Source organism: Chionomys nivalis, chromosome 1 (assembly GCF_950005125.1).
Source record: "Chionomys nivalis chromosome 1, mChiNiv1.1, whole genome shotgun sequence".
Taxonomy (NCBI): Eukaryota; Metazoa; Chordata; class Mammalia; order Rodentia; family Cricetidae; genus Chionomys; species Chionomys nivalis.
Genome location: NC_080086.1, coordinates 91289165 through 91305550, shown reverse-complemented (window position 1 = coordinate 91305550; position 16386 = coordinate 91289165). Strand labels below are relative to the sequence as shown.

The window sequence follows — 16386 nt, the reverse complement described above, 5'->3', positions numbered from 1 at the left end:
TAAATGATAGTGGAACACCTCACTCGGCTAGGTCATTTGCATGTCATTAGCATATCCTTCTCAAGCAGGAAGCTGACAGATTGAGCTGACTGGAGGGCTCATGGTTTGGCAATCAGCCACCTGGAATAACAAACTCTCAGGAAATTTGTGTTTGGCAGAATGTGTCATTATGCCGAAAGACTGAAGACTAACAACCACATAATCTTTCTCATCCCCCAGCTCTTTCTATGGGAGCTCTTTGGCTAGCCGCCATATTGGCTTAAACAGATATCTGAACTCTGACCCTGCCCCAAAAGGACGCTCCATTACCTATTAGCCATATATCATCCATCTACGACTGAATGACAGCAGCCCTTGCTGCCCCATAAGAGACTTCAGCTTCTTCTTACATTCAAGTCCAGAAGTGGATGTCACTTGGCTGTCCCCTCCCCACACACTCAAGAACCAGATACACGGTGCACATAAGACCCTCGTCCTAGAGGGCCCACCTCTGAGCTAATGATGGCTCTTGTCCAAAAGAGACTCACAGGGGGAACATGGGAGCCGTGTATGGATCATGACCATGTGCTAATCAAAATCCCTGATGTCCCAATGAGCAAACTCGGGCCCATGCTTTGGGTGCAGACACACACAGAGCAGAGATAATTCTGGGGAGCCACAGATGTACCCTACTGGCAGGTCTACAGTACGTGTTGGGACAGCTGCAGTCAGCAGGGACCTTGAGGGCAGCTAGGTCATTGGAACACTGAACAGAAATGCGGACGCGTAGGTTGTTGAAACTTGTCCTCCAAAAGCAAACCTCAGGAGCAGCAGCTCCTTGGCCAGCCCGCTTAGCTCCGGTTCTGTCCCTGCCTCCTTTCTCTCATGTGTCTTGACCGCTCCACCCTTTCACCTTGCTGCTTCATCCTGCACTGCATATGAAGCAGATCCATTCAGCCCTACTCTCTCCCTTCTTCTCTCTCTCTCTCTCGTTGGGGCTGGAAAATCCTAGCATCCTACAATAGTCCTACCACACACTGGAGACTCAGGCCTCTAGCCAACCCTCCACGCTGCAAGGCACCCTTGGAAATGGCCTTATCAGCCATTTCCTCTCAAAAGCAAGGGCTCTCTCTTCCCCTCTCTCCTCAAAGCCTAGATCCTATACACAAGCTCCCTGACTGCTTTTGGCCACCCCACCTCCTGCTTACCAGAGTAAATGGGGCCATGGTTTGAGAACTCAGATGTTCTGGAGGTACAGTATTTGCTTAGAATGCAGGTAGCCCTAAGTCTGATTCCCAGTGCTACATAAAGTAGGCATCGTTGTCTACGTTTTAAGGGTGGCACTGGGGAGATCGCAGAGGTTACCCTCATCCTTGGCTACTTAGAAAGTACCAGATCAGTCTAGTATTTGTGTATCCATCTCTCGAGGAAAGCAAACACCTTTCATGCCGCTTTGATAATCCCAGCAATGTGCCTGCAGCTGTCCCATCCTCGAGTTCCACTTTCGGGTCTCCTGCTCATGTGCACACAACTCCTTTTGCTTTAGTTAGCATCTACTATACCTGCCAGAAACCTTTCAGTTCTTCCTTGTATCCTTCAAGGACAAATGACAGATCCCCAGGGGGTGAGGGAGAGTTGGGGCTCTTCAGAGTTCCCTGTGGTCCCCAGCTCCTCTCTCTCTCTCTCTCTCTCTCTCTCTCTCTCTCTCTCTCTCTGTGTGTGTCTTTCCCTTTCCCCTCTTCCCCTTCCTCCCTCCCTCCCTCCCTCCCTCCCTCCCTCCCTCCCTCCCTCTCCCCCTCTTCCTCTCTTTCAATAGGATCTGTGTTACCCAGGCTGGCTTTGAACTCCCAGGTCAACATCTGAATGCTGACACTCAGTTGTGCTCCAGCCTCTCTTACTTATACTGCAAAGTCCCCTCGGCACTACAGGGAACTAGTTCCAGGATGCCTATAGACCCCCATCTGCAAGTGCTCAAATCTTCATATAAAATGACATAGTAGCTACATACAAATGCCTGTGCACAGCCTACTGCAGACTCTGGATGGGTACTTCAAATCATTTCACACACCACTTATAACACCTCATACAATGTAAGTGCTATGTAAAGAGCTGTTATTCTGTATTGCTTTTGGAAATAATAGAAAATCTGTTAATGTTCAGCACAGATACAATTTTTCAGCTATTCCCTATGCGCAAGTGACTGCATCTCTGGATGCAGAATGCACGGATTTGGAGTCTGGCTGTTTAGGTAACTTGGGCTTCATCCTAGCTACACAGCAATGTACTTAACGCCGCCCACCCCCACCCCCCACATGCATGTGCCTGCGGACGCTGCCATTAAAACCAAGCCAGTGTTGTGCCAGAGTTCATTTCAGTGGGCTAGGGAGAAGCAACTGATGACATTTGGAAAACTATGCGACCCAGTTATTATTTTTTTTCTATTTTTTTATTTTTTTGAAAAAAAAATTTCCGCCTCCTCCCCACCTCCCATTTCACTCCCCCTCCTCCCTCACCTCTCCCCCTCCCCCCACTCCTCTTCTCCTCCCTCTCCAGTCCGAAGAGCAGTCAGGGTTCCCTGCCCTGTGGAAAGTCCAAGGTCCTCCCCCATCCATCCAGGTCTAGGAAGGTGAACATCCAAACTGGCTAGGCTCCCACAAAGCCAGAACATGAAGTAGGATCAAAACCCCATGCCATTGTCCTTGGCCTCTCATCAGCTCTCATTGTCCGCCATGTTCAGAGAGTCCGGTTTTATCCCATGCTTTTTATTATTAAAAATTAGAATTAACACTCAGATAATCCATCACTTCCTGGCTAGTCACCATATTTTCCTGCTCTCTTCTTGAGGTTTTACATGGCTGTTGGAGCTGCACGTAGGGAGAGCAGTGACCACAGCACACAGGGTTTTCTCCCGGGGACTCCCATGTCCTGCTGATAGGGTCAGACAGGTGAAAGGCTTTGCATTCCAGAAACCAGCAGGTAGTACCAGGATGTTTTTCTCACCAAGGGGGGCCTGTAAATGCTGATGGGCATTCTATTAACAAACCCCCTCAGGATTGCATGTTCCTTTCTAAGTACCCCCACCTCTGCCATCTCCGCGGCTCAGTTTCCTCAGGGAGACATCTGTGTCTGCTGTCTCTGTCTCCAGAGTACTGCCCCCTCTCGCACTGACACACAATGCCTTGTGTACATCTTGTTTCACCTGTAGTGCCAACAACCTCAGAATACCATGACTTGCTAAACCCCACTGTCCACACTTGAGGCCCTTTGTCTACAGCGTAGTTGCTGGCTGGTGACCCTATGCTGACTGCCCCAAAAGAGGGCTTTTCTCCACCCTTCCCAGCCAGCCCTCCGCCTCAGGACTCACCTCACCCATGCCCAGTCCCTCACACTCACCACCCCTTCACCCATTACTTCTCATCAAGCTTCCTGTGGGTGATTAGTCTACCTGGTCTCCCTGAGTCCAGCCTCCTGCCTGAAGTATCTTCCCCGCCCTGCAGCCACAGTGGTCTCTAACCTGTTTTGATTGCGTTGTCTCCCTGCTTACACCTTCAGGGCCTGCCCACTGCTCCCTACACGAAGTTCGAGTCCCTAAGCATGGCACACACAATGCCTTCTAATCTACCCTACCTCCAGCCACTGTGGACTACTCCAGATGTCCCTCAAATACCCCTGGGCCCACATTTATCCCTTCACCTTCAATTAACTTCCTATATTAGGGGTTCTTTTGCTGTCAAGAGACACGATGACCTCAGCAACTCTTCTAAAGGAAAACATTTAATTGGGGTTACTCACTTACAGTTCAGAGGTTCAGTCCATTATCGTCATGGCAGGAAGCAAGGCAGTGTGCTGAAGACATGGTGCTGAAGAAGGAGCTGAGAGTTCTTACATCCTGACTCACAGGCAATAGGAAGTGGTCTGAGACGCTAGATGTGGCTTGAGCATATATGAGACCTCAAAACCTGCCTCCATAGTGACACATCCTCTAGCAAAGCCACACCTCCTAGTAGTGCCAATCCCTTTGGGGTTATTTGCTTTCCAACTACCACACTTCCTGAGCCTGTTTGCACCTGCCCAACCTCTGCCTGACATTGATAGCCCATTCACCCCTCCAGACCCAGCCTGGAGCCACTCTTCAGAAAGGCGTAGCCTCATCTGTGAAAAACTGGGGTGTCCTGCTGTGTGCATGTTGACCCCTCATCATCATGCCACACCAACCTTCGTAATCATCGGATTTTGTATGTTTGATGTGGCTGTTCTCCCCACTGGGCCAGCAGCTCCTTGAAGGCAGAAATAGTCTCCCCCAGTGGATTCTGGGTGCGTCATCACCATGGAGATGCTTACTATGTAAGCAAAGGCAGGATCTACACAGAGGTTGGACACAACAAAAGGCCCTACCGCAGCTCCAAAGGAGGCCTATAAAGCCAGTTTGGAGCAATGCCTGGAAGTGACCCAAACCTGGGTCCCCATCTGTGGGCTTGGGCTATGCAGTGATGCCTAAGGCAGAAAGCAGATGCTGAATTTCCCTGACTGCTGTTGTCCTGGACCATGGCCTGCCTTGCACACAGACTATCTCTTTCTCCTCTTCACAGGTATGACACTATCACTAACCAATGGGAGGCAGTAGCCCCTCTGCCCAAGGCAGTACATTCAGCAGCAGCCACTGTGTGCGGTGGCAAGGTCTATGTGTTCGGTGGAGTCAATGAGGCAGGCCGAGCCGCGGGGGTCCTTCAGTCTTATGTGCCACAGACCAACACGTGGAGCTTCATTGAGTCCCCAATGATAGGTAAGAATCTGGTACCTCCTCAGTCCCGGCCAGTGGAGCCCCCACAGCCCCCCATCCCAGATAGGATCAGGCTCAGCCCAAAGAGTCCACAGAGGCAGGTCTAGTGGTGGGTAGCAGGTAGTCCCAAAGCCCAGGCACAGCGGGGATGTCAGCACCTAGAAAAGGGCAAGCCAGCCAAGACTCCGCCTGCTCCTGGTCCCCAGCCTGTCCTCAGGGCAATCATTGGGAGCACTGCTGGGAAAGAGAGAGGAGGGAGGCCAGGACCACTGACCTTGACCACCTGTTCTGCCATCCTCACAGACAACAAGTATGCACCAGCTGTCACCCTCAACGGCTTTGTGTTCATCCTGGGAGGAGCTTATGCCAGAGCCACCACCATCTACGACCCAGAAAAAGGCAACATCAAGGCGGGCCCAAACATGAATCATTCTCGCCAGTTCTGCAGGTAAGGGAGTATCTGGGCTGGGGCTGTGGAGAAGTGGGGACTGGAAGGGTGCATGGGTGAACCCACCCCCACCCCCAGGAACAGATGGCGGGACTAGAGTATAATATGGGACCCCTAAGAGCAGCTGTGAGAGGATCCTGTGTCCCCCAAACTGTGGCTCCGTATGATCTCATCTCACACTGGAAGAAACAGCTCTCCCCTCGGGCACCTTCCAGAGGCATATCGGGACAACTGACCTCTGATGGAATGCTCTGGTCACATATGTGAACCCCATGCTGGCCCAGGCAAGGGCACACGCTGCATCTGTCTGCTCCTCTAAGGCTTCCTGACGAACTGTAAGCACAGGCAGACACAGGAGGTAGAATGCAGCTTGGCCCCAGCACCCTGACCCCAGGTCTGTGAGATGCCAGCCCTAGCTCTTCTGGATGCCTCCTTACCTGTCTAAGAGGAACAGGAATACAGAGCGCCCTAGACACCCCACTGTTTGCAGTCCCATAGCAGGTGCTTCCCGAAGAGCTCCAGAGGCCATGACTAAGTTTTCAGTTATGAATGACAGGAAGTGTTTATTGAGTACCTGGTGTTTGTCTGGCTACACAGAAGGTAACGCTTACTGCTAACATGTGGCTTCAACTTGGAGAAGTAGCTTCCCCAGCCCTAGAAAAGTCTATCTCCTCTGGCGTTTAAATGCAGAAAACTGCGAGGCTCCTGGTAGAGTTTGAGTTCCTCAGATTTTTGAACTGCCCTTTGATACCACAGCCGCGATCACGGTCTGACTTTTCCGTAGCTGACAGTTATGTTTGGACTACAAGCAACAGGAAACACTGAGTCCCACGGGTGGGCGGAAGCTGGCCTTTGTGAGAGAAACAGGGAGATAGTTGGCCTAGAGAGAGAGAGAGAGAGAGAGAGAGAGAGAGAAAGAGAGAGAGAGAGATGAAAGCCCAGAGTAGCAAGGAACTAGAAGGGAGCATTATGGAGGCCTCGGTGTCTGATGAGAAATCTAGAGTTGGGATGTGTTCTGGTCTGGGCCTTGCAAAAATTAGGAAAGCCTTGGAAACTTCTGGGTCCATTTTTAAGAAAGAGCCAAGAAGAATTGGCCATTTGATGGAGTGAAGGAGAAATTGGGGCTAGAAACATGGCGAGAAGCAACAGCTAAAATGCATGAAGAAGTAAGTGCAGGGCTGCAGAGATGACTTAGTGGATAAGAGCAGTTGTTCTCTTGCAGAGGACCTGGGTTCGATTCCCTACACCCACATGGAGGTGTAAATCCAATTCCAGTGGATCTGGTGCCCTCTTCTGACCTCTGCAGACACCAGGCATGCATGCTATACACATACATACGTGCAAGCAAATCACATAACATAAAGTGAAAAAACTTAATTCAAAGCCGGGCGGTGGTGGCGCACGCCTTTAATCCCAGCGCTTGGGAGGCAGAGGCAGGCGGATCTCTGTGAGTTCGAGTTCGAGACCAACCTGGTCTACAAGAGCTAGTTCCAGGATAGGCTCCAAAACCACAGAGAAACCCTGTCTCGAAAAACCAAAAAAAAAAAAAAAAACTTAATTCAAGGAAATTCTAAAGAAGTGCAGAGAGAGCAGTAGACCAGGCCTTTGGAAGAGCTGGCTGGAATAACAGGTCCCAGTCAGCGAGTGTCACTCAGGAAACAGGTCCAAGCAGAGCTGTCAGTCACCCTGTAGATCACGCTTGGCCCTTGAGTCACAGGTGGAAGCAGGCCCAGTCACACGTGCTGAGGGGACAGGAAGAAGGTGGGACTCTGGTTCCTAGGCAGAGGGGCAGGGCTTCCTGTAGCAGGGCTGCCGCTTGGTTAGATCTGACCCCTGTTGTTGTGCCTCTTGGTGTTTTGAGTCATGACCCCAGCTCCATGTGAAACTCCGAAGGCTCTGTACGCACAGTAGGAAAAGATGCTCAGTAAAGGCTCAGAGACGGGCAGGCATCTATGTAGAAGCGTCCCCTGTCGCAGCTGTCCGTAGTGTCTTGGCAGAGCTGGGAGGCGGCGCTAATCAAAATGTTTCTGCAGGAACACTTGTCATCCCAAGTGTTCCTGTAGAAAAATATCGTTGTTGTTTTGTTGTTTATTAGCCCAAGTTAGGCATCAGAAAAAAGCAAGTTCCTACATGACCTGTGCAAGAGGGCCCAGGGGCCCCTACAGCCAGGACAGGGTTGGGATTCTGTTTCCAGAACCAATAAAGAAACTCAAGGCCTAACTCTCTGCCTCACTTTCCCTCCCTTAGTGCTGTGGTGCTTGATGGTAAAATTTATGCAACCGGAGGCATCGTGAGCAGCGAGGGACCAGCTCTGGGCAACATGGAAGCCTATGAGCCAACAACGAACACATGGACCCTCCTACCCCACATGCCCTGTCCTGTGTTTAGACATGGCTGTGTCGTGATAAAGAAATATATTCAAAGCGGCTGACATCGGCAGAGAGCCCAGGACAAGCCTATGGGACGAGTCTGGTGAGGCAAACGCCACACACCATGGTTATCTTCTGACACCAATGAGAGGCCCACAGAACACAATCAAGAAACTCACTGCGCTAACATTTCGAATATTCTCTACATTGAATGTAGAAAATCATCCTCGCCTTTTGGGTGAAGCGGGGCACAGCGCTTCGAGCAGCAGGAACCTGGAAAACAGAGCCAGGGCTCGCTGGCCAGCCAAGGCGCTTGCCCTCAACAGGGGGCGCTCGCTTACCCGGTGCAATAGTTTCACATATTTTTCAACTGGGAGAGAGGCTGGTTTTTTTCCTTCTTGCAGAGCAAGCTCAATCCCTAAACCACCATAGATCAGTTATCCTGTGACAATATTGGGCATCAGGCTCTTTTGGAATAAGGTCAAAGTGTCCTTATCACTTTGATTCCTACTTTCTTTGTTTTTTGTTTTTGTTTTTAACCAATCTACACTTTCAAGTGGCCGAGAGAAAAAAAACGAGGGACAGGGCTGTGCAGCACCAAGGCCTAGGAGGGGGCTGGTTGCCACCAGACAGGAGAGAGGACCAGCTGCAGAGCCAGGGCTGACAGCCGCAGGGGTTGCTGGGAAGAGCCACCTGTCCTTCACGGATTTTTCTACCATGTTTTTGCTGCGAACGGACATGGTGGGATGTGCTAGCTTTCTCTTAGCCAGTCTGAATTATTTAGATTTCCGAGGCATTTTTCTTGATACACAAAAGGCTATTTTTAAGTACCGAGAGGAGGAGGCCACAAGAGGGGCAACGCTGTGGGGCTTCCCAGAGCTCTTTGTAGGTAGTGCCAGAGGGGGGCACTGGCTCTCATTTTTCTATGTGCAGAATAGAGGACTCTCCTGAGGTGGGCCATGCCCCCACTTTATTTTTGGAAAAAGTTAACTCCCAGACAGCCCTGGAAGACTATGCCTCATGGAGGCATTGTCGCGGGGGCGGGGGGGAAAGGGTCTATTCTAGAAGAATGTAGTTCTGGCTTCTGACACCAGTCCAGCTCCCTCCGTGAGGTAAAGCTGAGGACCCAGGCCCAGAAAAGGGACTGAGGGAGGGAGGGAGGGAGGGAGAAGAAATGTCTACAAAGCACAGGAGACTATTTTTGATATTTATAGCTATATATTCAAGGCACCTGCCGCGAGAGCTCTCAGGATGGGGACAGCCTTCTTAGAGGAGCCATGACAGCCGCGGCCTGAGGGGCATGCGGAGAAACCGCTCTTCTTGTTGCCTTGTTGGATAGCAACCTGAGAAAAGGGAAGCCAGGAAAAACCTCCCAACGAGGCTCAGAAGAGAAAGGCCTTCCCATTAGTCCTTAGACCCTCAAACCTCACCCGGTCCTCAGCTTCCGTTCCAGGGCAGGAAGAAGGCCGCCGCCCACCGTGCTGTTTAGTTGAAGTTAGTACCAAATACACACCATTTTTCTACCTGGGAAGTCAGCTCGCCATGACCTCATAGTAAGAACCACCGACAGAGAGAAAAAGAGACAGGATACACTCTCCATCATTCAGTATTAGATGACACAAAATTCCAGTCCTAACGACGGGCATCAACTTCTAGCATTACAAGTGCGGCTCCCACTTGACAAGATACCGAGCTTCGTTATGCAGTTTTTAATATTATTTATTATTTTAAAAAAAAGTAATAAGCACAAAACTACATACATTGTATGTCATTTAAAAGTATTTATGTCAAACAGGGTGCAAGTGTGAACCCAAGGACTGGAGCACAAATTTCTAACTGCCTGGGGCAGGGTGAATGTGAGCATTGGCGTGCGTCTGCCTCCAAGGGAGGTGCTAGTGGTGAAGAGGACTCCGCGGAGGACACTGAGATTCCGTTTCTCTCCTCATCGATCACACTGGAGCAAACTGGCTATTTCTGTGAATGACATAAAACAGGGTTCTCTGTAATGGTATTGTATATAGTATATGTTTATTGTTAAGTTGTTATATTATAATAAATATATTTATAGATCTAGACTGGGAAGCTGATGCAATGTCTTTGTGTGCCACCGCCTTTGCCTCAGTGACACCATACCCCGGCACAAGCCTGACATTCCTCTTGGCCGCCAAGAGTACACGTCCTCTTCTAGACGGCCATATAGATTTCGATGACTAGAGAGGACCGGTTTGAAAGGTGACGGGAGATGAACAGTAACCAATAAAGCTGAAGGTCAAAGTTGAAAGGACTTACAGACACAATGGAATTGACCCAAGACTATTCCCTTCACCTATGCACGTCTGATCATAGCCATGCATCTGGAAGCGCCATAGCTTTCTTCCCCGCACCCTGCACTGGAGCCACTTGCTTCTCAATTCGTCGACCTAGCAGGAGCCACAAGACACTTTCCTCTAGGAAGAGAATCAAGTGTGATTTCCGTGCTAAGAACCAGGTCGGGTGACCTCCCCGCTTCCTCGGTTAGTCTGTCACACAAACACACATTGCTACGCCCAGCACACCTAGGCAAGGTTTATTTAGCCTGAAATGTGGAATGCCTCTGTCAGGAACGGTGCTTACAAGAGAGGGCAGGTTTTCCAAAGTAGTCACCCACAGGAAGCCTCCATGCCCTTAATCCTTAAGTCTTACCAAGATCTAGTGTCTTCTTGAAAGCAAAAGCCTAATATGGTGGGAAGAGGGGGCGTTGATGCCTTGAGATGAGTGGACCATACGTCTATCAGATAAACATTTCCCTGGGAACATCAATCCTGCAAGGCAGGATGGAGGCTGTCCAGTGGACACCAGTCATGAAGAGCAATATGCCAGCTCCATTCTTGTCTACTCCATTTTCATATCAAGGGAAATGCTCTCATGGTTCACGAAGAGTCTGTTTTATACCTAATTCTGGTGGTAATCAGATTCCATTTTTACCATAAAAAGACAGGTGAGTCCACTGGATTAGGAAAGCCACCGTGATAACCATCAAGGTAGAACCACCTGATCTAACAAAGAAGGTTAGAAGACAGTCCACATTGTGTATGGATTTTTTTTTTTTTTTTAAGAACCTCAGGAGAGAAATCAGAAGAATGATCTATTGCCTGTGTGGTAGAGTATTTTAGTTAAAGGGACCAGGTCATACAATTGGAAAATGTTAGTTAAGTAGAAATAACGGTTAGATCAAAAAATGTTAACATTAATTAAAAAGGTGCTGGCAGATAGAATCCAAAAGTTTTTTTTTTAAAAAAAGCTCAACACTGAAACTCAGCAAGAAATGAGGTAATACCTAGTAGCTATTAAGTTGACTCCTTACACCCACCTGTAGGGGAGCTGTGCTGAGGAGGTGCATGAGACCCTGTAGTAGCGCTGAGGGTTCCGCAGATGAGACAGCAGGCGGCAGGCACAGTGCATATCAGGAGCCGGAGGAGCACTGAGATAATCACTTCTAGGCAGCCGTAAAGAAATGACGTGAACTCTAGGAGAATAATGCCAACTATTCTAACACGGTATGTAAGATTGACTAAGTCTTGTCTGTTGACACTAATGATGTGCTAGCCACCACGCTAAGTGCACAGAGCACTGGATCCCCACAATTCAGGTACGAAAGACACAAAAAACAAAGAAAATCCATCTCTGTACAAGACTGTAGCTTAAGATATGCAGCTATGTGCAGAAGACACATATGCTTGTGTATAGATGTACACAGATGAGCCCAGTTCACAAGACCACCTAGACCTGCGCTCTAACGACTCTGAGACCAGGGTCCTTCCCCAAGCTACCTCAGAAACCTTTACCTTCATACAAAATGACCAAGCGTGCAGTCCTATCATTGTACTCATGGAATTGCGAGCATATATTCTTCCCTCTTTTCAAGAATTTATATACCTATAATTATATAGTTACTTATGTAATAAAAAGATAGATATGCTATGCATTTTTTTCTTTTGTCCTTTTTCCTGCAGCGTTTTAAGAGGATCACACCCAAGGGCTGCATGTTAAGTGATCACTCTGCCCCCAATCCCTATAAAGTGCTTCCGTGGTAACAAGAGACAGAAAGTAATGTTTCCCTGAGCTTCAATCCAAGAAATTCTGTGTATGCATGTGTGTGTGTGTGTTTGTACATAAGCAGTAAGAAATTCTTTGTGTGTGTATGTGTGTATGTATGTGTGTATAAATAAGGAGTAAGAAATTGTGTGTATGTATGTGTCTGCGTCTATGTATGTGTGTGTATGTATGTGTGTCTATATCTGTGTATGTATGTGTGTGTGGAGAGAAGCAGTAAAGAAATCAAAGGATTCAAAACAAAGGATCTGAGAAAATTAAAAATAAGAAAACAGATTGTCACATGTTAATGCTAAACTCTGGGGTACTCTATTAAGATCTTGTCTTTGCTTCGTCCTCCTCATTTTTCTCCTCTTCCTCCAGAATTAGAGATTAACAAGTTTCACTCATGGTGAGCAAGGACCCTAGAGCTGCACTCCCTCCCTCCCTCCCTCCCTCTCTCCCTCCGTCCCTCCCCCTCCCTCCCTCTCTCCCGCTGTCTCAGTAAAATGCTCCCGTGGCACGACTGCACACAGCATCCTGTATGCCCTCAGCTGCCTCGGCAGCACAGGGTGCCATCTCCACACTTAATAACATAAGGAGGTCATGGGTACAGAGACCATCAGAGGAAATGAATGGAATGTGACCTTAGTCCTAGCACAGCCCTACAGAAGATCCCCAGGTAAGCCCATCAGACCCTGAGACTTCAAAAAGTCAGCCCGTGGCCTGTCAGTGTCCAGGGCCAGCTCTCTGACTTGAGAATCCCTGTAATCACATGGTTCCCCAAGGCAGCCCCGGCTTAGCTCTCGACTCCAAAACCAAGTCTCCTTCCTTTCCATCGCCTGTATTTAAATTCAAAAATGTACACAATGAGCCCAGCATTCCACTAAAATACCACATTAAAACGTAGATTCTACTGCATCCTTGTCTTGACATGAGCATTTGTGTTAGCAGACCAAGTTACAGGCAACTCCAGTCAGAAAATCTTGGGTCTAATAATCTACTTTTTTTGTTTCTGAGGACGACTAAGTTCAATAAATGTGGAAATCTTTATAGTATACATAGTATAGCAGACCAGTGATCTGGAATGGAGATTTAACTGTGTGAAAGGCAATTGCTTCCTTCCTTTTAAATATAACCCATAAAGCGCCTTTAGTAATGTATGGTAACTACAAAGCCCCCAGACAAGTGAATGGCACTCCCTTTAAAAGCATGGAAGATTTTGCGACTCCCTGCCCCAAATACCTTTATTTCAGCATACTAAGTACAATTATGGATTGTCTTATTTTCTTCCTTTCATCCTTTTTTCTCTAAACAACCCAGGCTGCCTCAAAATGACTTATGTAGGCAAAACTTGTCTTGAATTTCTGACCTCTCTGCTCCTGCCACCCAAGTGCTGGGATTACTGGCATCTGCTACCAAGCCAAGCTCTTGCATTTATTAAAATGCTAAAACAAAAAAATGTAATTTTCTTTCTCAGAGAACCTTAAGCTATAAACAAAGTAACCATACACAGTGTTTAGAAATACTGGAATCTCGCCGGGCGGTGGTGGCGCACGCCTTTAATCCCAGCACTTGGGAGGAAGAGGCAGGCGGATCTCTGTGAGTTTGAGACCAGCCTGGTCTACAAGAGCTAGTTCCAGGACAAGCTCCAAAACCACAGAGAAACCCTGTCACGAAAAACAAAAACAAAACAAAACAAAAAATACTGGAATCTCATCCTAACTGAGTTGACTTTTTTGTCACAATGAGAATATTTGAAAGGTCCTGTGCTGTGGTAGCCACGGAAACATGAACGGCACTCACAGGCTTTGAGCGAGTTCAGAGGATCTTGGGACCGTGTTCTTCTCTGTAACTTTTGGACTCCAAATATACAAGTTTGGAGTGATGGTTACTGATTTACCATTGCTTGAGAACTCAGAATGTCATGGCAACTCCTACAAAGTCAAACATTTCGTTGAGGCTGGCTTACAGTTCAGAGGTTTAGCCCATTGTCATCATGGTGGGAACCATAGCAGCATGCAGGCAGATGGTGCTGGAGAGGAACTGAGAGTTTTGCAATGGATCTGAAGGCAGCAGACGAGACTGCCACACTGGTCTGGCTTGAGCTTCTGAGACTTCCAAGCCTACCACATAGTGATGCATTTCCTCCAAAAAGCCACTCCCACAAGACCATACCTCCTAAGAGTGTCACTCCCTATAGACTTCTGGGGGCCATTTTATTCAAGTCACAAGCCTTTTATAAATTAGATCAAAGACATTGCCTCATTGGGCATTTCCTTTCTCATTATCTGAATCCATTATACCTATGAAACCATAAACCCTGCACTTTGCAAGTCTCTTCTGCATTCACATGTGCATGGCCCTGCTTAACCTGCTGGATTTTTGTTGTTGAGACAAGGTCTTGTGTATCCCATTCTGATCTCTAACTGGTTATACAGTCAAGGGCAAGGGTGGCCTTGAACTTCAGATTGGGATCACAGGCATTTGCCAACCCAGCATTTCAGGCATGCTAGGTAAGCACAGCCACATGTGCAGCCCCTGAATTTCCTCTTTAAGTCATCGTCTTTAGCTTTTGATGCTTTCCGATGTCTCCCAATTGAGCAGCTACATCTCCAGTTCGTTTCTCAGAAATGCATCCCTCCTCTTTTTCTTTTTTCTTTTTCTCCCCCACCTCCACCCCAAGACAGGGTTTCTCTATGTAACAGAGTCCCAGCTGTCTTGGAACTCACACTGTAGACCAGGTTACCTCCACCCCAAGACAGGGTTTCTCTATGTAACAGAGTCCCAGCTGTCTTGGAACTCACACTGTAGACCAGGTTGTCCTCAAACCCAGAGAACTACCTGCCTCTGCCACCAGAGTGCCGGGATTCAAGGCATGCGTCACCACTGTCCAACTTGCATTCCTCCTCGGGTTACCTCATCCTTCTAACACCCAAGACCTTCTGCCAGATCCAGAAAACAAACTACAGTCCTAGTCACCTAACTTCTGTGGCTTCTTTGGGGTAGAGAGCCACAGGGCTGGGGGAAATGTATTCACATTGATTGACACCTCAGATTTGCCTCACTCTGATTCTCCTAAGCCTGTGCTTCTTATTACCCTTTATGTTTCCCATTCACCACGCTCTCTGCAGCCAAGCTTATCTTAGCAATCCCCAACTAAGAGAGTGGGGAGAAGGTTTAGGGCTGGAAAGACTAGATTGAGTTTGAATCCACATAGAACAAAAACCAACCCTGGCATGGCTAAGAATGCCTATGACCCCAGCACCGAGGAACAGAGGCAAGCATTCTGTATCCCCTAGCTTAGTCTCTGTGGCAGCCAGAATCCCAGAAGGAAAACTCTCATTAGAGTGTCCAGACCCAATGCCAATTCCAGGAACAAATAAGCCCCCTGAAGTGGCAGGAGCCATAAGAGAAGCTGAGCGCTCTACAGGACTGTGTGAAATGCTGAGCTTCCATGTGAAGAGCTGGCCAGGATCAGAACAGGGCACGATCTATCTCTAAATGCTGATGTGACTGCCACCAGGTCCTGCTGGCTGTGGACATGGCTGTGACTGCTCTTCAAAGTTCCTATAAACTCTACAACTCATGAGAATACATTTATTGTTTTATGGTTCTGGGCATTGTTAGTCTGAATTGGGGTCTAGGAGCTAAGACAAGGCACCACGGCCTGTGTTCCTCCCGGAAGCTGTAGGAAGAACCTAGCTTTCCTGTATTGCATCCCTGTAGTAAGACTCCTCGTGATTACATTATAGCCCCAAACTACTCCATCTCTCTTCAACATGGGAGGTGAACTTACAGAGAGCCACATCAGCTTACCAAAGTAATAGAACTTAAAAACTCTACCATGCTGTTGAAACATGACTTCAACGATAGAAACAGCCACAGAAACCAGCAAGGACTTCTGGTTTGAACATAACCAGGTTTGTTGTTTGCCTTTAAAAAAAAAAATCAGCCCTGTCCACAAGACTATATAACCAAGCTAGCATCTAACATCTCATAAATGATTTTCAAACCGACCATGACACAATCCAAGATCACTTGACATTTAAGAGCTAGGAATACATTAAGTAATTGAGAAAAGAAAAAGCAATTTAAAAAAAAAAAAGAAAAAGCAATTAACAAATACCACCATGAGGTTTCTCAGAGGCTGAAATGATTTTAAGAAAATAAAAATTTAAAATCTCCAAATCTAAAGAAAAAAACTTTATTAAAAATGAACAGAGGGGCCAAAGAGGTGGCTCAATGGTTAAAACAAGAGCACTCACTGAGCATCTTGAGGACAGAAGTTCAGATCCTAGCAACCATGTAAAAAGTCAACATCATGCGGACATCTGTAACCCTAGTTACAGAGAAGGAGAGTCACGGGGGATTTCTGTGGACCAGACTAATGGAGAAAAATCAGCCCCAGACCCAGAGAGAAACCCTATGCCAAGGAAATCAGTAGGAAATGATTGATACTTGATCCCCTCTTCTGGTCTCTGCATGCACACCCATATACACACATGTGAATACACTCAAATACATAAACATAAACAAATAAATAAGTAAGTAAGTAAGTAAATAAGTCTCTTTAAAATTGAACATAACCTCAGGAACCTGCAGGACTACATATACAGAAAGGTCCAACACCCACGCCACTGAAACCCCAACAGGACAGGAGAAAGGTGTTGTACAGACAGAGAACTGGAAGAAATGATGACTAAAAGCATCCCAAATAGGCAGAATACCTGAACTTA

The 16386-nt window shown here is 47.6% G+C and overlaps 1 protein-coding gene across 2 annotated transcripts in view; it reads left to right on the top strand.

Moving 5' to 3' along the window:
- Positions 1–9650, top strand: part of Klhl29 (kelch like family member 29) — a 309064-nt gene extending 299414 nt beyond the window's left edge. For both annotated transcript variants that reach the window (XM_057767023.1, XM_057767015.1), the window contains 3 exons: positions 4569–4762; positions 5063–5207; positions 7455–9650. In XM_057767023.1, coding sequence (XP_057623006.1) covers positions 4569–4762; positions 5063–5207; positions 7455–7638 — 523 coding nt within the window. In that variant the 3' untranslated portion in view covers positions 7639–9650. The remainder of the gene's footprint in view (positions 1–4568; positions 4763–5062; positions 5208–7454) is intronic.
- Positions 9651–16386: the final 6736 nt, after the last annotated feature.